We start from the raw sequence: 13,430 nt of genomic DNA on the forward strand, positions 1-13,430 counted from the left end.
AAATTGTGCCATTTATTTTGCTTTTCGTTTCAGATTTATATCTATAACGAGAAGATTGTAAATGGGCACCTGCAGCCTAACCTCGTGGAACTCTGTGCTTCGGTCGCAGAGCTGGATGATAAGGTAGCGCCCGGAGCTAACCCAAGGAGAAACGTGGCATTGGTGTTCAGATGGGATTAGCAGCTTGCTGACAGGGCAGAAATGTGCTCAAGAGACACCCTGCTCCATGGAATAAAATGTTAACTGTCCTTCAGAGTTTTATTTTAAATAACTTTGGGGTGGTTTTTGATGGTGATGCCATCTCCATGTATTTTTAATGCATCTTTAGAAGGCCCAGCCAGGATCAATTAATGGTCACAGGAAGTCTCCTTGAGCTGTATTGCTTTGAAGTCTTGTCAAGACTCAGCTCTTCCCTCACCGGTTTTCCTCCTTAGACAGACTACCTTGGGACTCTGTTGTAGGAGCTGAATTGTAAAGGGGTGTGGTCTTCACTTCAGGGAGCCCCTTGAACATTACTCAGATGTGGTCTTTAGGTGCATTCTTTGTGTGCTGCTGGTTCCCTTCCTCTCTGACTCCCCATCTTTATTCCTGATTCCTGTCCCTCACTTCTTATTCGTGGCCAGTTTTCTCCACCTAGGGGGAAGAAAGTGGATGGGTGGATTGGTAGGTGGCCAGGAGGAATAGGGAAAGGAGGGAATGATACAACGGAAGCAAGTACTCACACACAGATGAGGAGGGGGAGGGTCCTTAAAGATACATCTGACTTTTTTTTTTTTTATATAGTAAAATATAAGGCAGTGCAAGCAAATCTAAAGAGTAAAGTTAAGAACCCACCTACCATCTCACCACCTAGAAAGAGTCACGTTTGGGTAGATTTTCTACAGTTTCATTTTCTGAAGGAGACAGAACAGGATTTTCTTTCTTCCTTTGGAAAAAGTGTAAACCTGCTCTTCTCCAATCAGTGCTGTCTTCCAAGGATTCTTAACTTTAGAATATTGCAAAGCGTTCAGGGAATCCATTTTTAAGGGGAGATTTACAGCCAGGAGGATTCTGGGGAGAGGGAGTCCCATCTGTGTGGTGGTAACACGAAGGAGAGAATGCCGTTCCTTTCCTGGGAGGCTGTCATGGAGGCGTCTCGAAGGGAGTGAGTGGGAAAGAAAATGGGAGGCTGTGACACTCACAAAGCGGGGTGAGAGCAATGGCCCCTGGAGAGTCTCTGGGAGACAACACCTGTATTATTTAGGTTAAACTCTTTAAGTCTTAAGAAACTCAGATGACCTTGTAAGGACTGAAATGCAGCTACTTGAGTTTAAACTCTTAGAGCTTTGGACAATTATAAATGTGTTCACTCTCTTGTAAGGGATAACCCACAGAGACTCAGTGTTCCTTTTACTGTTGTGTGGTCTTCATTATGTGGGTGATTATGTCAGACCTGGAATGGTAATCGATCTGAAAGCCAGCTCAGGACAGGAAGGCGCTCATCGGCCACCGGCAGCGGCAGGGCAGAGGTGCATCTCCTGTACTGAGCTGAAGCCTGAGGGCCTCAGACAGAAGTACATTAACCCCTTCCCCCTCCTTACCTTCTCTGCCTTTGAGGTCAGAGCCGTGAAGAGCCAGACCGTTTCTCCAGCCCTGCAGCATTGTCACATGCAGTCTCATTTATGTGCAGAACATCTCGGACATGTGGACCATGGTAAAACAAATGACAGATGTGTTGTTGGTGCCAGCGAGTGATGCCCTGAAGAGCCGCAGCAGCGTGGAAGTGCGCATGGAGTTTGTCAGGCAGGCCTTGGCATATCTGGAGCAGAGGTAAGGCAGCCCTGGCACGGTGCAGCTGGCTTCACAGTCCCCGCAAGTCAGCCCGTTCTCATGTGTTCAGTAGTCCTCGGGCGAAGTGCTTCATAGCACAAGGTTGAGCGAGGCTGAGAGATCAAATCCTGCTTTCAGAAATGCTTCTTTACCAGGACTGTGTCTGCAACGGTATAAAATCAGGGCAAGTGGGAGCGCTGTTAGGCTTTTCATTTTTTCTTTCCCTGCTCCCTGGCCCTCAGTATGGAGACATCAGGATTATTAGGCCATAGCCTTAGGCTGGGATCCTGTTCCCTAATGAGGTTCAGCCATTGCTCCTTAGGCTCTTTTGTTTTCTCTGAGCATTTTAATTTTTACACCTGGGAAGTGTGTAATTTTACCACCTTCAAGCCTTAGGAAGAGTCCTTGAACCTTTATTTTCCTTCTGGCTCTATTCTGTTAATCCCTTACGCATCTGGATCCTTCCCAGCTGCTGATGCCTGTGATTTGTGCCTGGGTTGCTTTGCTATCTCCTCACTAACTGGAGTTGGTCACCGAGGGCGTTGTGGCTGGGCCTTTATGCCCTATTATCTCCTTCGTTGGTAGGGCCTGGGCCTTTCATCCCTCCCCGCGGACACTCCTTCCAGCTCTGAATTTACCAGCAGGGGTTGTCATGAGTGTGCAACAGACCCTCTTTATTTCAGAGGCAGGCTGCTGGGCCCCTCTCTGCTAGTTGGAAAAGAGAAAGCGGAGTTGAATACACTTGCTAAATTGCAGCGCTTTCCAGTGAGCCTGTGCAGCTGCCAGTGCCCGGTCCTGTGTCTGCCCTTTAGCAACAAATAATACTTGGTTAGGAAGTCGTAGGTTTCCTTGTCAATTAAACTGAGGTAATTCAGACTTGGTGCAGCAGAGAGTAGGTTTTTATACTGTAATAATTATACAATTGCTACATGAAATGAACACCATCAGACTAGCCTCCATTCCCTTGTTAAGAAAAATCCAGAACTCCCCCAATTTTTTTTTAATTCTTTTTTGCGTTGGCACAAAAGAGTTAATAAGTATTTTCTCAGGCTTTTGCTAAATTTTTATAATGTAAGTTTTGGGTATATTGATCTGCAGCCATAAAGATCCTAATGTATATCGTAGTATTGCTACATGCAGCAAAAAGAGTCCAAATTTCTTAGAATATATAAAAACCTTTAGGGTTTTTTTTTTAATGGGTATGACTGCTCATGTCTGCTTTTTCTTTAGTAAACCTACTCCTTAACATTGGTGCTTGACTTTACCAGTGGTATCAAGCATTCCTTAGTTTTATATCTTGTAAGCCATCCCATTTCATTTATTACTCTTTCCACTTTGCTTATTTAATTTTATTTATTTGTCTTTGAAAATTGTTTTTTTCCCTTAATTCCTTTTTTTTTAAGATTTTTTTTTTTTTTTAATTCATTTGAGACACAGGGAGAGAGAGAGCATGAACAGGGGAAGAGGCCCAGGGAGAGGGAGAAGCAGGCTCCCCGTTGAGTCAGGAGCCCGATGTGGGGCTCGATCCCAGGACCCTGGGATCATGACCTGAGCCGAAGGCAGACGCTTAACCATGTGAGCCACCCAGGCGCCCCTTTCCTTAATTCCTTTGGAAGCACTTGGAGCTACTTGGGAGTTTCCTGTCCACAATTATTGTAACCTTATTGTCCTTTCATTCTAGTGGCATCACTCCCTGGTGGCATGCTTTTTAAGAATTCATTATCCTCGGGCGCCTGGGTGGCTCAGTCGGTTGAGCGACTGCCTTCGGCTCAGGTCATGATCCTGGAGTCCCTGGATCGAGTCCCGCGTCGGGCTCCCTGCTCAGCGGGGAGTCTGCTTCTCCCTCTGACCCTCCCCCCTCTCGTGTGCTCTCTCTCTCTCACTCTCTCTCTCAAATAAATAAAATCTTTAAAAAAAAAAAAAGAATTCATTATCCTCTTTTGATAAAAGGGACTATTTCAGGATAATTATACTTTCGTTTGTTTGTTTTTTGAGAGAGAGAGAGAGAACATTTGGGGGATTGGTGCAGATGGGGAGAGCAGAGAGAGTCCCAAGCAGGTCCCACACTCAGTGTCTAGCCTGACGCAGGGCTTGATCCCACGACCCTGAGATCATGACCTGAGCCGAAATCAAGAGTTAGACACTTAACTGACTGAGCCACCCAGGCGCCCCAGTTATATTCACTTTTGAAGTATTTTTGCCAATGCAGATCTACTGACAGCATGGCAAAGTAGATCCAGTTCCAAATGATTTTTGCGTATAAGGCTGAAAATAATGAGAAAATACAGGGTTGGTTGATCTGTTCCCTGCTACATACCAGATTCAAAACAGTATATATTTTTCTTAAGCCCTGAAGGAATTCAGGCTGCTTCTTCAACTTAGGCCTTTATCAGCACATGGGTTGTCTTAATTCAAGCCTGAAGAGAGTGTAGTGGGCGTCTGTTTGTCCCGGCTGCTACAGGACTCGGTTCTCTCATCTCTTTTCCTGCCTCTGCTTTTAAATACTTTCAGTGTTGGGGAAACTCACTACATTTGTTAGATTGAATTTTGTTTATTTTTCATTATAAAAATGCTACATGCTTATTATAGAAATTTGGGGAAATGCCAAAAGACCTGACAAAAAGGGGAGAGGTCCCCTATACCACATCCAGAGGCTCCTGTACCTTTTCACTTGAACTTTTCCCCCATTTTTGATATATGAATATTTTGTTTGATTTTGTTTTTTACAGTTACGATCCAAATGTGTAAATACGTGGCTTTATGTAGTTTGCTTTTTTAATTCTTTGTCAGTATCATTTTTTGTAACTATCAAATTCCATTGAGTCTATTTTTGTGTGTGTATGTAATTGACATTTAGATGTTTCTCTCTCTCTGTCTCTCTCACACTCTCTCATTCTGTTGTTTTACTTAATCTGGTGTTGAATATCTCTGTGCATATGGAGCACCTGACTTTTTTGAGTCAGTCTGTTTTGCTTTGGACAAGAACCATATTTAGAAAGTTGTTTTTTGGTTTTTGTGTTTTTAAGTTTTATTTATCAGAGAGAGAGAGAGCACAAGCAGGGGGAGTGGCAGTCAGAGGGAGAAGCAGGCTCCCCGCCGAGCAGGGAGCCGATGCGGGGCTCGATCCCAGGACCCTGGGACCATGATTTGAGTCGAAGGCAGACGCTTAACCGACTAAGCCACCCAGGCACCCCGAAAGTTCTTTATTATATTAACCCCATATTTGGATATCTGTAACTGGAACCATTTCATCTTAGTATGGAAGCACTTTAAAAACAGTACAGATTTTAAGGATTTGCAGGGTTTAAAGAAGCATGCTAGCAAGTAAGTAAAGAGGGAATGATAGAAAATCATTGGCAGCCATCAGTGTGATAATTGGTTCAGCAAGGGCAGCAATGGAAACTGCAAGTACTGGGTAGAAGATTGTTGGTAAGCAGAATATCCACATGACTTCCAAGGACTACCTCACAGGGTACTTACCAGTTTCAAAAGGAAAGATACTTTTATAGTGGTGGGATCTGGTGAACGACACTTTTAACCAAGTAATCAGACCAAATATTACCTGCCCTGTGGTGGGGCTCCCTGGGCAGTACCAGCATCCGCTGTGTGGGATTTTTGTCCAAAAAGTTGAATCTGAATCAAATCGTGAGGGAACTGTCCAGCTTGTGGGACATGCTACCAGACAGCTGGCCTGGATTCTTTTTAAAAGGTCGGTGTCATGAAAAATGGTGGTAGAGTTGCCCTAGATTAAAGGAACTGGAAGTGGCAGGACAACTAAGTGCCATGCATTTCCTCGCTTGGATCCTGGACGTGGGGGGAGACACACACACTACAAAGGACGTTACTGGGAAATTTGAGTGTGGGTTATATTTTAGGTAATAACAGTGTATTACTGTTCAGCTTCTTGGTGTCATAATGGTGTTGAGGTTGGGTAGGAGAATGTCCTAGTTCTTTGGGGATACATAGCGCAGTGTTTAAAGCACAAGCAGCCCCTGATTTCCGTAGTTTCGCAGAAGGGTGTTTTGTTTTGTTTTGTTTTTACAGATTTCAAATGGTTCAGAAAAAAAGTGGGTGTATATGTGTGTGTGTGTGTGTGTGTGTGTGTATGTACCTATCTACTTAGAGATAAAACATGTACAGAAAGGTTCACACTGATGAATCGAGGTGTAAAGGGTATATGAGCATTCATTGGGCTATTCTTTTAATTTTTTGTAGGTTTGAAATTTTTCAAAATAAAAAATTTAAAAAGAATCCACCAAAGCATTCAGCTGTGAGCTAAAGCAGTCTGCACATTAGGCCTTAATTCAGTAGAAGTCCACAATTATGTTCCTCTAGGGATTCTTCTGAGCATCCATGGCGATTAGAAATCTTTAGGATGGTCTGCTCCCCACTGGGTAAATAATGTAGTTTGCTTCATTAAGCATGCATGGTTTCTTCCTCTGTGTGAGGTTGGAAATCCAGGCCCTTCCCTGTGGAGTTCACAGTCTAATGGCATGGATGTGGACATAACATATGTATATGTATTTTCAACCTCTCTCGTTTTTTTTTTTTTCCTTTTCAATTTTTCCAGTTACAAGAATTACACCCTTGTGACTGTCTTTGGAAACTTGCATCAGGCCCAGCTAGGCGGGGTGCCTGGGACTTACCAGCTGGTTCGAAGTTTCTTGAACATCAAACTTCCAGCTCCCTTGCCTGGACTTCAGGTACTGGCATTTTTCTCTGTGTGGTGAGTTACACACCTGTAGTCAGTCTCTCTCAGATAGGCATTTGCCGTTAAATTTAGGTTATGTCTGCAAACTGCTGTATGGAAAAAAGACCAGAGCGTGGGGCTAGGAGGGAGGCTGGGGGACCTTGGGAGGCTAGTATTGAGCTGGTGGTGGCTGCTCAGCTGAGTGGGGGAAGACACAGGGGGAGGATGCCATTGGATTCTTGACGTATTTTGAAAGTAGGCCCCATAGGACTTGTTGAAGACTTGGATGTGGGTGTGACAGGCAGAGTCAGGGATGACTCTTGAGATTGTTGGCTCAAACATCTGAAAGATTGGAGTTCAGTATAGTTCCTAGAATGTGACTGTTTTCAGCTCATAGTCCAGTTGGGGGAATTATCTTACAGTTTTTTATACCGTGTGCACAGCACTAAACTGGAGCTTTATGCCAAGGGTGGTGGGATACAGAGGAGGCTGTCTTCATAAAGGAGGTGAGGTTTGCACTGCCCTCAAAGAATAGGGGCTCATCTGCTAGAGGTCTTGGAAAAGGATATTTCAGGTGGAGGGAACAGCATGAACACATACATGGAGGCTGGAAAGAGTATCTAGCATATCGGGCATGTGGCAGGGCTTGGCAAACATAGGGCCAGCAGGTGAAGTTCTGGAGTACCAGGCTAGGCACTGTGGATGTAAAGAGCTCAAAGGGGTTTAAGTGGAGAATTGACACAATCGGATCTGGTTTTAGAAAAAGTCCTGTGGGGGGAAGGGTTGAGGGACCAAGAAAGGAAGTCTGAGACCCACCTCCTTGGAGGAGTTGGGGAGAAGTGGAGAGAAAAGTAATCACAGGCCACCGTGCAGCCGATGACAAAACCGTTTTGAGGATAGATAAGCTCGAGTACAGGGAGACTGGGAATGGGGCTGCCTTCTCAGTTCCCCGGTGCCTAGCACTATGTCCAAAACCAAGATACTCAATCAGTGGATGGACAACTGACGAATGAATGAGAGTGCCAGTATCCATTTGACTGGTCATTAGTAGTTAACATTTCATAAACTCAAGTGCAGTAATGATGGTCTCTTATTGCTCAGTAAACGTCTTTAGCCCTTGCTTTGCGAGGGTTGCAAGAATGAGTGTCTGTGAATTGTCCCAGAACATGTCACCCAGATACTGGCTACTGGGATTCTACAGTGAACCCGCAGGCTGGCCATCAGTCACCTGGGGCACGTAGTGCTCTTGAGGAAAAGCTCTAGAGCCAGACTGCATTTACCAGCTTTTGGACAAGTTACTTCACATCCCTTTCCCTCAGTTTCCTTGTTTGTAAAACAGGGAGGAGGAGGCTATTGATGGTCCCCACCTAACAGGGTTGTTGTGAAACTGAAGTGACTTTAATGTGAGGAGAGGTGAGTGCATCAGAAAGCCACCAGTTAACTTTGTTTGCCTGTTTATTTGAGCATCTTTCCTCTTCTAGGATGGAGAGGTGGAAGGCCATCCTGTGTGGGCATTAATTTATTACTGCATGCGCTGTGGGGACCTGTTTGCCGCTTCACAGGTGGTTAACCGAGCCCAGCACCAGCTGGGAGAGTTTAAAACCTGGTTCCAGGAGTACATGAACAGCAAGGACAGAAGGTATGGTGAATTAGATGGTACATCCAGAAGAAGCCAGTTGGAATCAGCAGGGTGGCCTCCACTGGCATTGCCCTTTTACCCTGTGCATGGCTCAAAATAAGTCCCTGCTTGGGGGAAAAAAAATGAAGTTTAGAAAGCAAGTAGAACTGTCTTGGGAAGAGCAGTTGAGAACATTAAAAGAGCCCTGCTCTGATACTGATGTCTAGACTTACATGTGTTTGTGTTTGGGCATTTTTCTGTACCAGTGGGAGGGACTGTGGTTGGGAGCATGTTTTGACTTGTTCTGTAAATCCCAGGCATTGATCAAGGATGCTTTATAAAATGAACTCTTTTGTATTCCACTTCATTTAACATTTGGTGCTTTTCCATTTGGCCCACAATGAAAATGTGGTCACACACTTTTTAGCTCAAAGGCTAGAATGAAAAGTTAGTAATTTTGAAATGTAATCATTGAAACTAAGTGAGGGATTTTTTTTGTTTGTTTTTAGTTCTCTTCCATTAAGGAACTCCTTGGATTAATTTTTCTCTGGATTTTGTTAATGCAGTTGGACTTAAGTTCTTATTCACTCAAATCCAGTTTAAATATACGTACTGTATCTGAAAGAAAAAATGGTGGTCACTCCATTTTCTCCTGTGGAGTACTGGAGATAGTTTTCAAGGCAGTTTTTTAGGTAGTGTGAATAATGCCATGTCCAGAGATCATCTTAAACCATAAGCCCCTGTCTTGCTCATAGTAGAGAGTTTAGAGTAGGGTTCATGGCTTAGGGTTCCCCTCGAAGGAGACCCCGAGGCAAGGATTTGAGTGCAAGTAGCTTATTTGGGAGGTGACCTTACATGTACAAGGCGGTGAGGAGGCCAGAGGGGGGCTAAGACAGCTAAGGGAAGGCTCACTCTTGTCCACCACGGCTTGAGGGCTGCTGGGGAGTGGGCGGGAGTGTTAATTCCCTAGCATTTCTGACCTGCCCCTGAAGGTCTTGACTGGAGGAAGCCGCAGGCAGAGAGACACAGGTGGCTGGTAGCTGCACGTCAGGTTAAAATGGTGGTACCCAGGGGATATGGTTGGGGACAGTGTCTGTGAAGGAAGCCTTCATAACTCTGTTATGTGGTTGGGACCTGGGGTGCTTTCAAATGCCCTTGAGGGTCTTTAGTGTGTGTGTGTGTATCTGTTGTGTTCCTTGTGTCTTTAGGTTGTCTCCAGCCACAGAAAACAAGCTCCGACTGCATTACCGCAGGGCCCTCAGGAACAACACGGACCCCTACAAGCGGGCCGTGTACTGCATCATTGGCAGATGTGACATCACCGACAACCAGAGCGAAGTAGCTGACAAGACCGAGGACTACCTGTGGCTTAAGGCAGGCGTTGCTTCCTTTGCCCGAGCAGGGCATTCGCCTCTTCCCTCTGCTCGTGTTCTGCATGCAGCTTGTACCTGCTTAATGTGTGATGCCAGTAGGTGGCTAGGACTGGTAATTTCGTGTCTCCTGAGCCCCCACGGCTCTGCATGCCTGGCTCATGAAGTAGGTCGTACCAATGCGTGTGTTTCTCTTGGGGGTTTAGTTGAACCAAGTGTGTTTCGATGACGACGGCACCAGCTCGCCACAAGACAGGCTCACTCTTTCACAGTTCCAGAAACAGTTGTTGGAAGACTATGGTAAGATATCCTAAACAGAGCCAGCTTCTCTGTCTTGTCCCCGAAGGTCACAGCTTAGCTTTCCTCTGGGAAAATCCTTCATCTCTGAACTCTGGATCTTCGAAGCCTAACACAACAAACTAGTGATTTTAAATTCAAGTAGAGGCCATGTGAGCTTCAGCAGTGTACGTGATTAATGTGGTCCTATACAGTAAGCTCTTCTCCCTAGTTCTTTGAACTGCTCTGGTTCAGGGAGAGACACAGCGAGGACTTGGCTATTACCTCCTTGTGGGTCTCTTAAGGACCGTATCTGAGCACAGATGAGGGGTGTGTAAGAATTCTGGGAAGAAAAGATCCCGAGTGGTCAGCATTTGTTGAATTCACACACCTGTGAATCTGAGTGAACTGAAGCCTCTTTGAAATCTTCCTTCCTCTCCTTGTTGAGGGACTGTTACCAGGGTGAAGGAGATAAACAGCCTCTTTTATGTAGCATTTTAAGGTCCTGAACTCTCCTCCTCTCCCCCCTAGTGCAGGCGGTCTGGGTTTACAGCACGACCCTACTTGCCAGTTGTGTTGTGAGGGCTGGAGAAGGTTATGGAGCCAGGTCGTGGTTCCCACAGCCGTCCACTGTGTCTGCCAGGGCCCCTTCATCCCGTCAGCATGGGCTTCAGCTCCTGAGTCAGCTCTGTCTCCTGTCCCCCAGGCGAGTCCCACTTCACGGTGAACCAGCAGCCCTTCCTCTACTTCCAAGTCCTCTTCCTGACGGCGCAGTTCGAAGCCGCCATTGCTTTCCTCTTCCGCATGGAGCGGCTGCGCTGCCACGCTGTCCACGTGGCGCTGGTGCTCTTTGAGCTGAAGCTGCTTTTAAAATCCTCAGGACAGAGTGCTCAGCTCCGTGAGTATTTGTTGGCAGTGGTGTCACCATAACACTGGTGTCACCCCCGGCGGGCGGCAGCGGACACATGACTGCAGCCGGCAGGGATTTGAGCCAATGGTCTGAGTCCTTCTAGAGCCGTGTAGACAGCACTGTACAGAGGGCCGGCGCCGTGGCCAGTCAGCCAGACTGCCTGGAGAACGGAGTGGAAGATGCAGTCCCTAGTAATGTTCCCATTACCGCCCTAACTGGAAACCCCAGCAGCCCCTTTCTGTGCATGCCCACCTGAGGTGGGAGAGTCAGAAGAGAGGCAGGAGGTAAATGTGGACGAATGTCTGCAGATTCCTTAGCAGTGCAGCAGAATCACGCAGTGCACGTGCCATAACCAGAGACCGGCGTCCTAGTAATTTACTACAAAATGCCGTTTCCTCCACTCTACGTGGAAGGAAACGGAGGACAGGGTACTGAAGCTGATTGGCAAATGTTGGCCAGGCCGCAGGAGTAGATGCTGCTGAGTCTTTGGATTCAGCTCCTGTAGTCTCTGGTTGCCTGGGTCAGAGGGGCAGCGTGAGCGTGACCATTTCTTTCCCCCACGGTGCAGTCAGCCACGAGCCCGGCGACCCTCCCTGCATACGGCGGCTGAACTTTGTGCGGCTACTCATGCTCTACACCCGCAAGTTTGAGTCTACAGATCCGAGGGAGGCGCTCCAGTACTTTTACTTCCTCAGGTAAAACTCTCTTGACCATTTACTTGAGCTGGTTTTGATTTCTGCCATCCTGAGGACTATTAGGGGCCTCAAGGCCATGCCAGAAGTCATGTTGCTCTTGTCCCCTTCCAGGGACGAGAAAGATAGTCAAGGAGAAAACATGTTTTTGCGCTGCGTGAGTGAGCTTGTGATAGAAAGTCGAGAGGTAAGTCAGGCCCTCTGCCCTCCTCTCCCACCCATGATTTGCAGTGCGCACACCCGTGCTAACGTGATACTGCATGGTACCCCAACATGGCTGTGGTGGATATGGCCCCAGGGGGTTTCTGTTCTCTTGAGTTTTTTTGTTTCTGGGAGTGAAAATACTGATTCAGTCTCACTGTGTCCTGGTTTATGTGAAACTCTTCCTGCCTCCCCTATTTTCTTCCCCTCTCTCATCTCCACAGAATTGTGGCTTATGTGTATGTCCTTGTCCAGTAAATTGAGTAAACTTTTTTTGTCTCCACAGTTTGATATGATTCTTGGGAAACTAGAGAATGATGGAAGTAGAAAGGTGGGTTAAATGTACTTCTCGTGATGTGTTAGTTTGCTGTTGGGGTTGTACAATTGTTAAAAGAATGTAGTTAGAATTCAGGATTCAAGGTGACAAAGAATCAGATCTGAATGAAATTACATAGTTTAAAAAACAAAGAATGAAAATCACAGGCCACAAATAATGCCCTTGATTTTAACACACATTTATATTTCTCTTTAAAATATGTCAATTTATGATGAGATAGCTTTTTTATCTTTAGTAATCTCTACACCCAGTGTAGGGCTTGAACTCATGACCCCGAGATCAAGAATCACACACTCTTCTGACTGAGCCATCCAGGTGCCCTGATTAGATAGCTTTTTTACTATGTCCAGAGGACTCTTCATGCCTGCCATTTTTTGAGCCGAGAAGGCCACATTTCTGCTATTCTTGGCTCAGAAAACATGCAAGGAAGGAAACTGTTTAGTCCATGTACTCTCCCCAGATAGAAAAGTTAGCAATATGCTTGACCTCTCTCAGAAGGTAGTTTGTGAGGACTCAGAACTTTGCACTGCCCCCAGAGATGCAGCTGGGCCTGTGAGCCTTAGTGATTCCCCGAGCCCCGTCACGCACATGGGGAGGCCTACCAGAGGGGCGGAGGCCTGGGTGTCTGAAACCAGTCCTGACCCGCTGTACAGGTGTTTTCTAATTTAACCACCACAATAATAATCCAACAAGGTGCTTTTCAAGTGAGGAAATGGAGGCAAGAGAGGTTCTTTTCCTTAGGATCACACAGCTGGTAAGAGGGGGAACTGGAATTTGACCCCGGAGCCCATGGTCTTCGCTCTTCTCCTTTGCTGCCTCCGGGGTGGCAGGAGCAGGCTGCCCTAGCTCTTCTGTGCTTCCTAAGGCCTCTTACACGCTCCTGACCATTGGTTGCTGGTGATTGTGGATGGTGATTTAAAAAAAAATTTATCGTACACCCCTTGCCATATATTTTTTCAGCACTGAGTTTCTTTTGCCATCTGTCTTAGAAAGCAAATCCAAAATCTTTCCGATATTTTCTCTGAGCCTCCTGAGTTTTCCACCTAGTGCCTACTCATCAGCAAATGTAAGATCATTGGCTATTTCACCTGCCCTCTGGATCATTTTGGACAATTAGCAAGCACAGATGTCTTATTGCTGGCTCCTCTGTGGTGCCCGTGAGTCTCCTTCCTCATGTGTCGTTTCCTTGGCCCCTTTCATATGTTTAATAGGACCTTACATCTTCAAGAAAGCCAGAGTATGGCTGATGACATATATGCATTGCCCAGGGCGAGCATTTTCAGTGAAAGTAGTTTTCAGATTCCAACTGCTTCTCTGTGGTTAAAATAACAGCTCTGTGCACCGTCTCTTTCCTCCTCCCCCTCCATAATTTGTCTTGTCAGCCTGGAGTCATAGATAAGTTTACTAGTGACACAAAGCCTATTATCAACAAAGTTGCTTCCGTGGCAGAAAATAAAGGACTGTTTGAAGAAGCAGCAAAGCTCTATGACCTTGCCAAGGTAAAATGTGCCCTTTTCCTTCTCCTTA

General features: G+C 46.1%; 1 protein-coding gene across 2 annotated transcripts in view; it reads left to right on the forward strand.

The window, feature by feature from the left end:
• NUP93 (nucleoporin 93) overlaps nt 1-13,430 on the forward strand; it is a 111,048-nt gene that overhangs the window by 90,338 nt on the left and 7,280 nt on the right. For both annotated transcript variants that reach the window (XM_028096528.2, XM_088027382.1), the window contains exons 7-17: nt 34-123; nt 1,670-1,809; nt 6,380-6,512; nt 7,981-8,138; nt 9,326-9,491; nt 9,694-9,787; nt 10,470-10,661; nt 11,242-11,368; nt 11,480-11,552; nt 11,853-11,897; nt 13,286-13,402. In XM_028096528.2, coding sequence (XP_027952329.2) covers nt 34-123; nt 1,670-1,809; nt 6,380-6,512; nt 7,981-8,138; nt 9,326-9,491; nt 9,694-9,787; nt 10,470-10,661; nt 11,242-11,368; nt 11,480-11,552; nt 11,853-11,897; nt 13,286-13,402 — 1,335 coding nt within the window. The remainder of the gene's footprint in view (nt 1-33; nt 124-1,669; nt 1,810-6,379; nt 6,513-7,980; nt 8,139-9,325; nt 9,492-9,693; nt 9,788-10,469; nt 10,662-11,241; nt 11,369-11,479; nt 11,553-11,852; nt 11,898-13,285; nt 13,403-13,430) is intronic.

The sequence above is a fragment of the Eumetopias jubatus genome, unplaced genomic scaffold (genome assembly GCF_037043125.1).
Source record: "Eumetopias jubatus isolate StellerSeaLion01/CBP00866 unplaced genomic scaffold, mEumJub1_p1.0 scaffold_10, whole genome shotgun sequence".
NCBI lineage: Eukaryota > Metazoa > Chordata > Mammalia > Carnivora > Otariidae > Eumetopias > Eumetopias jubatus.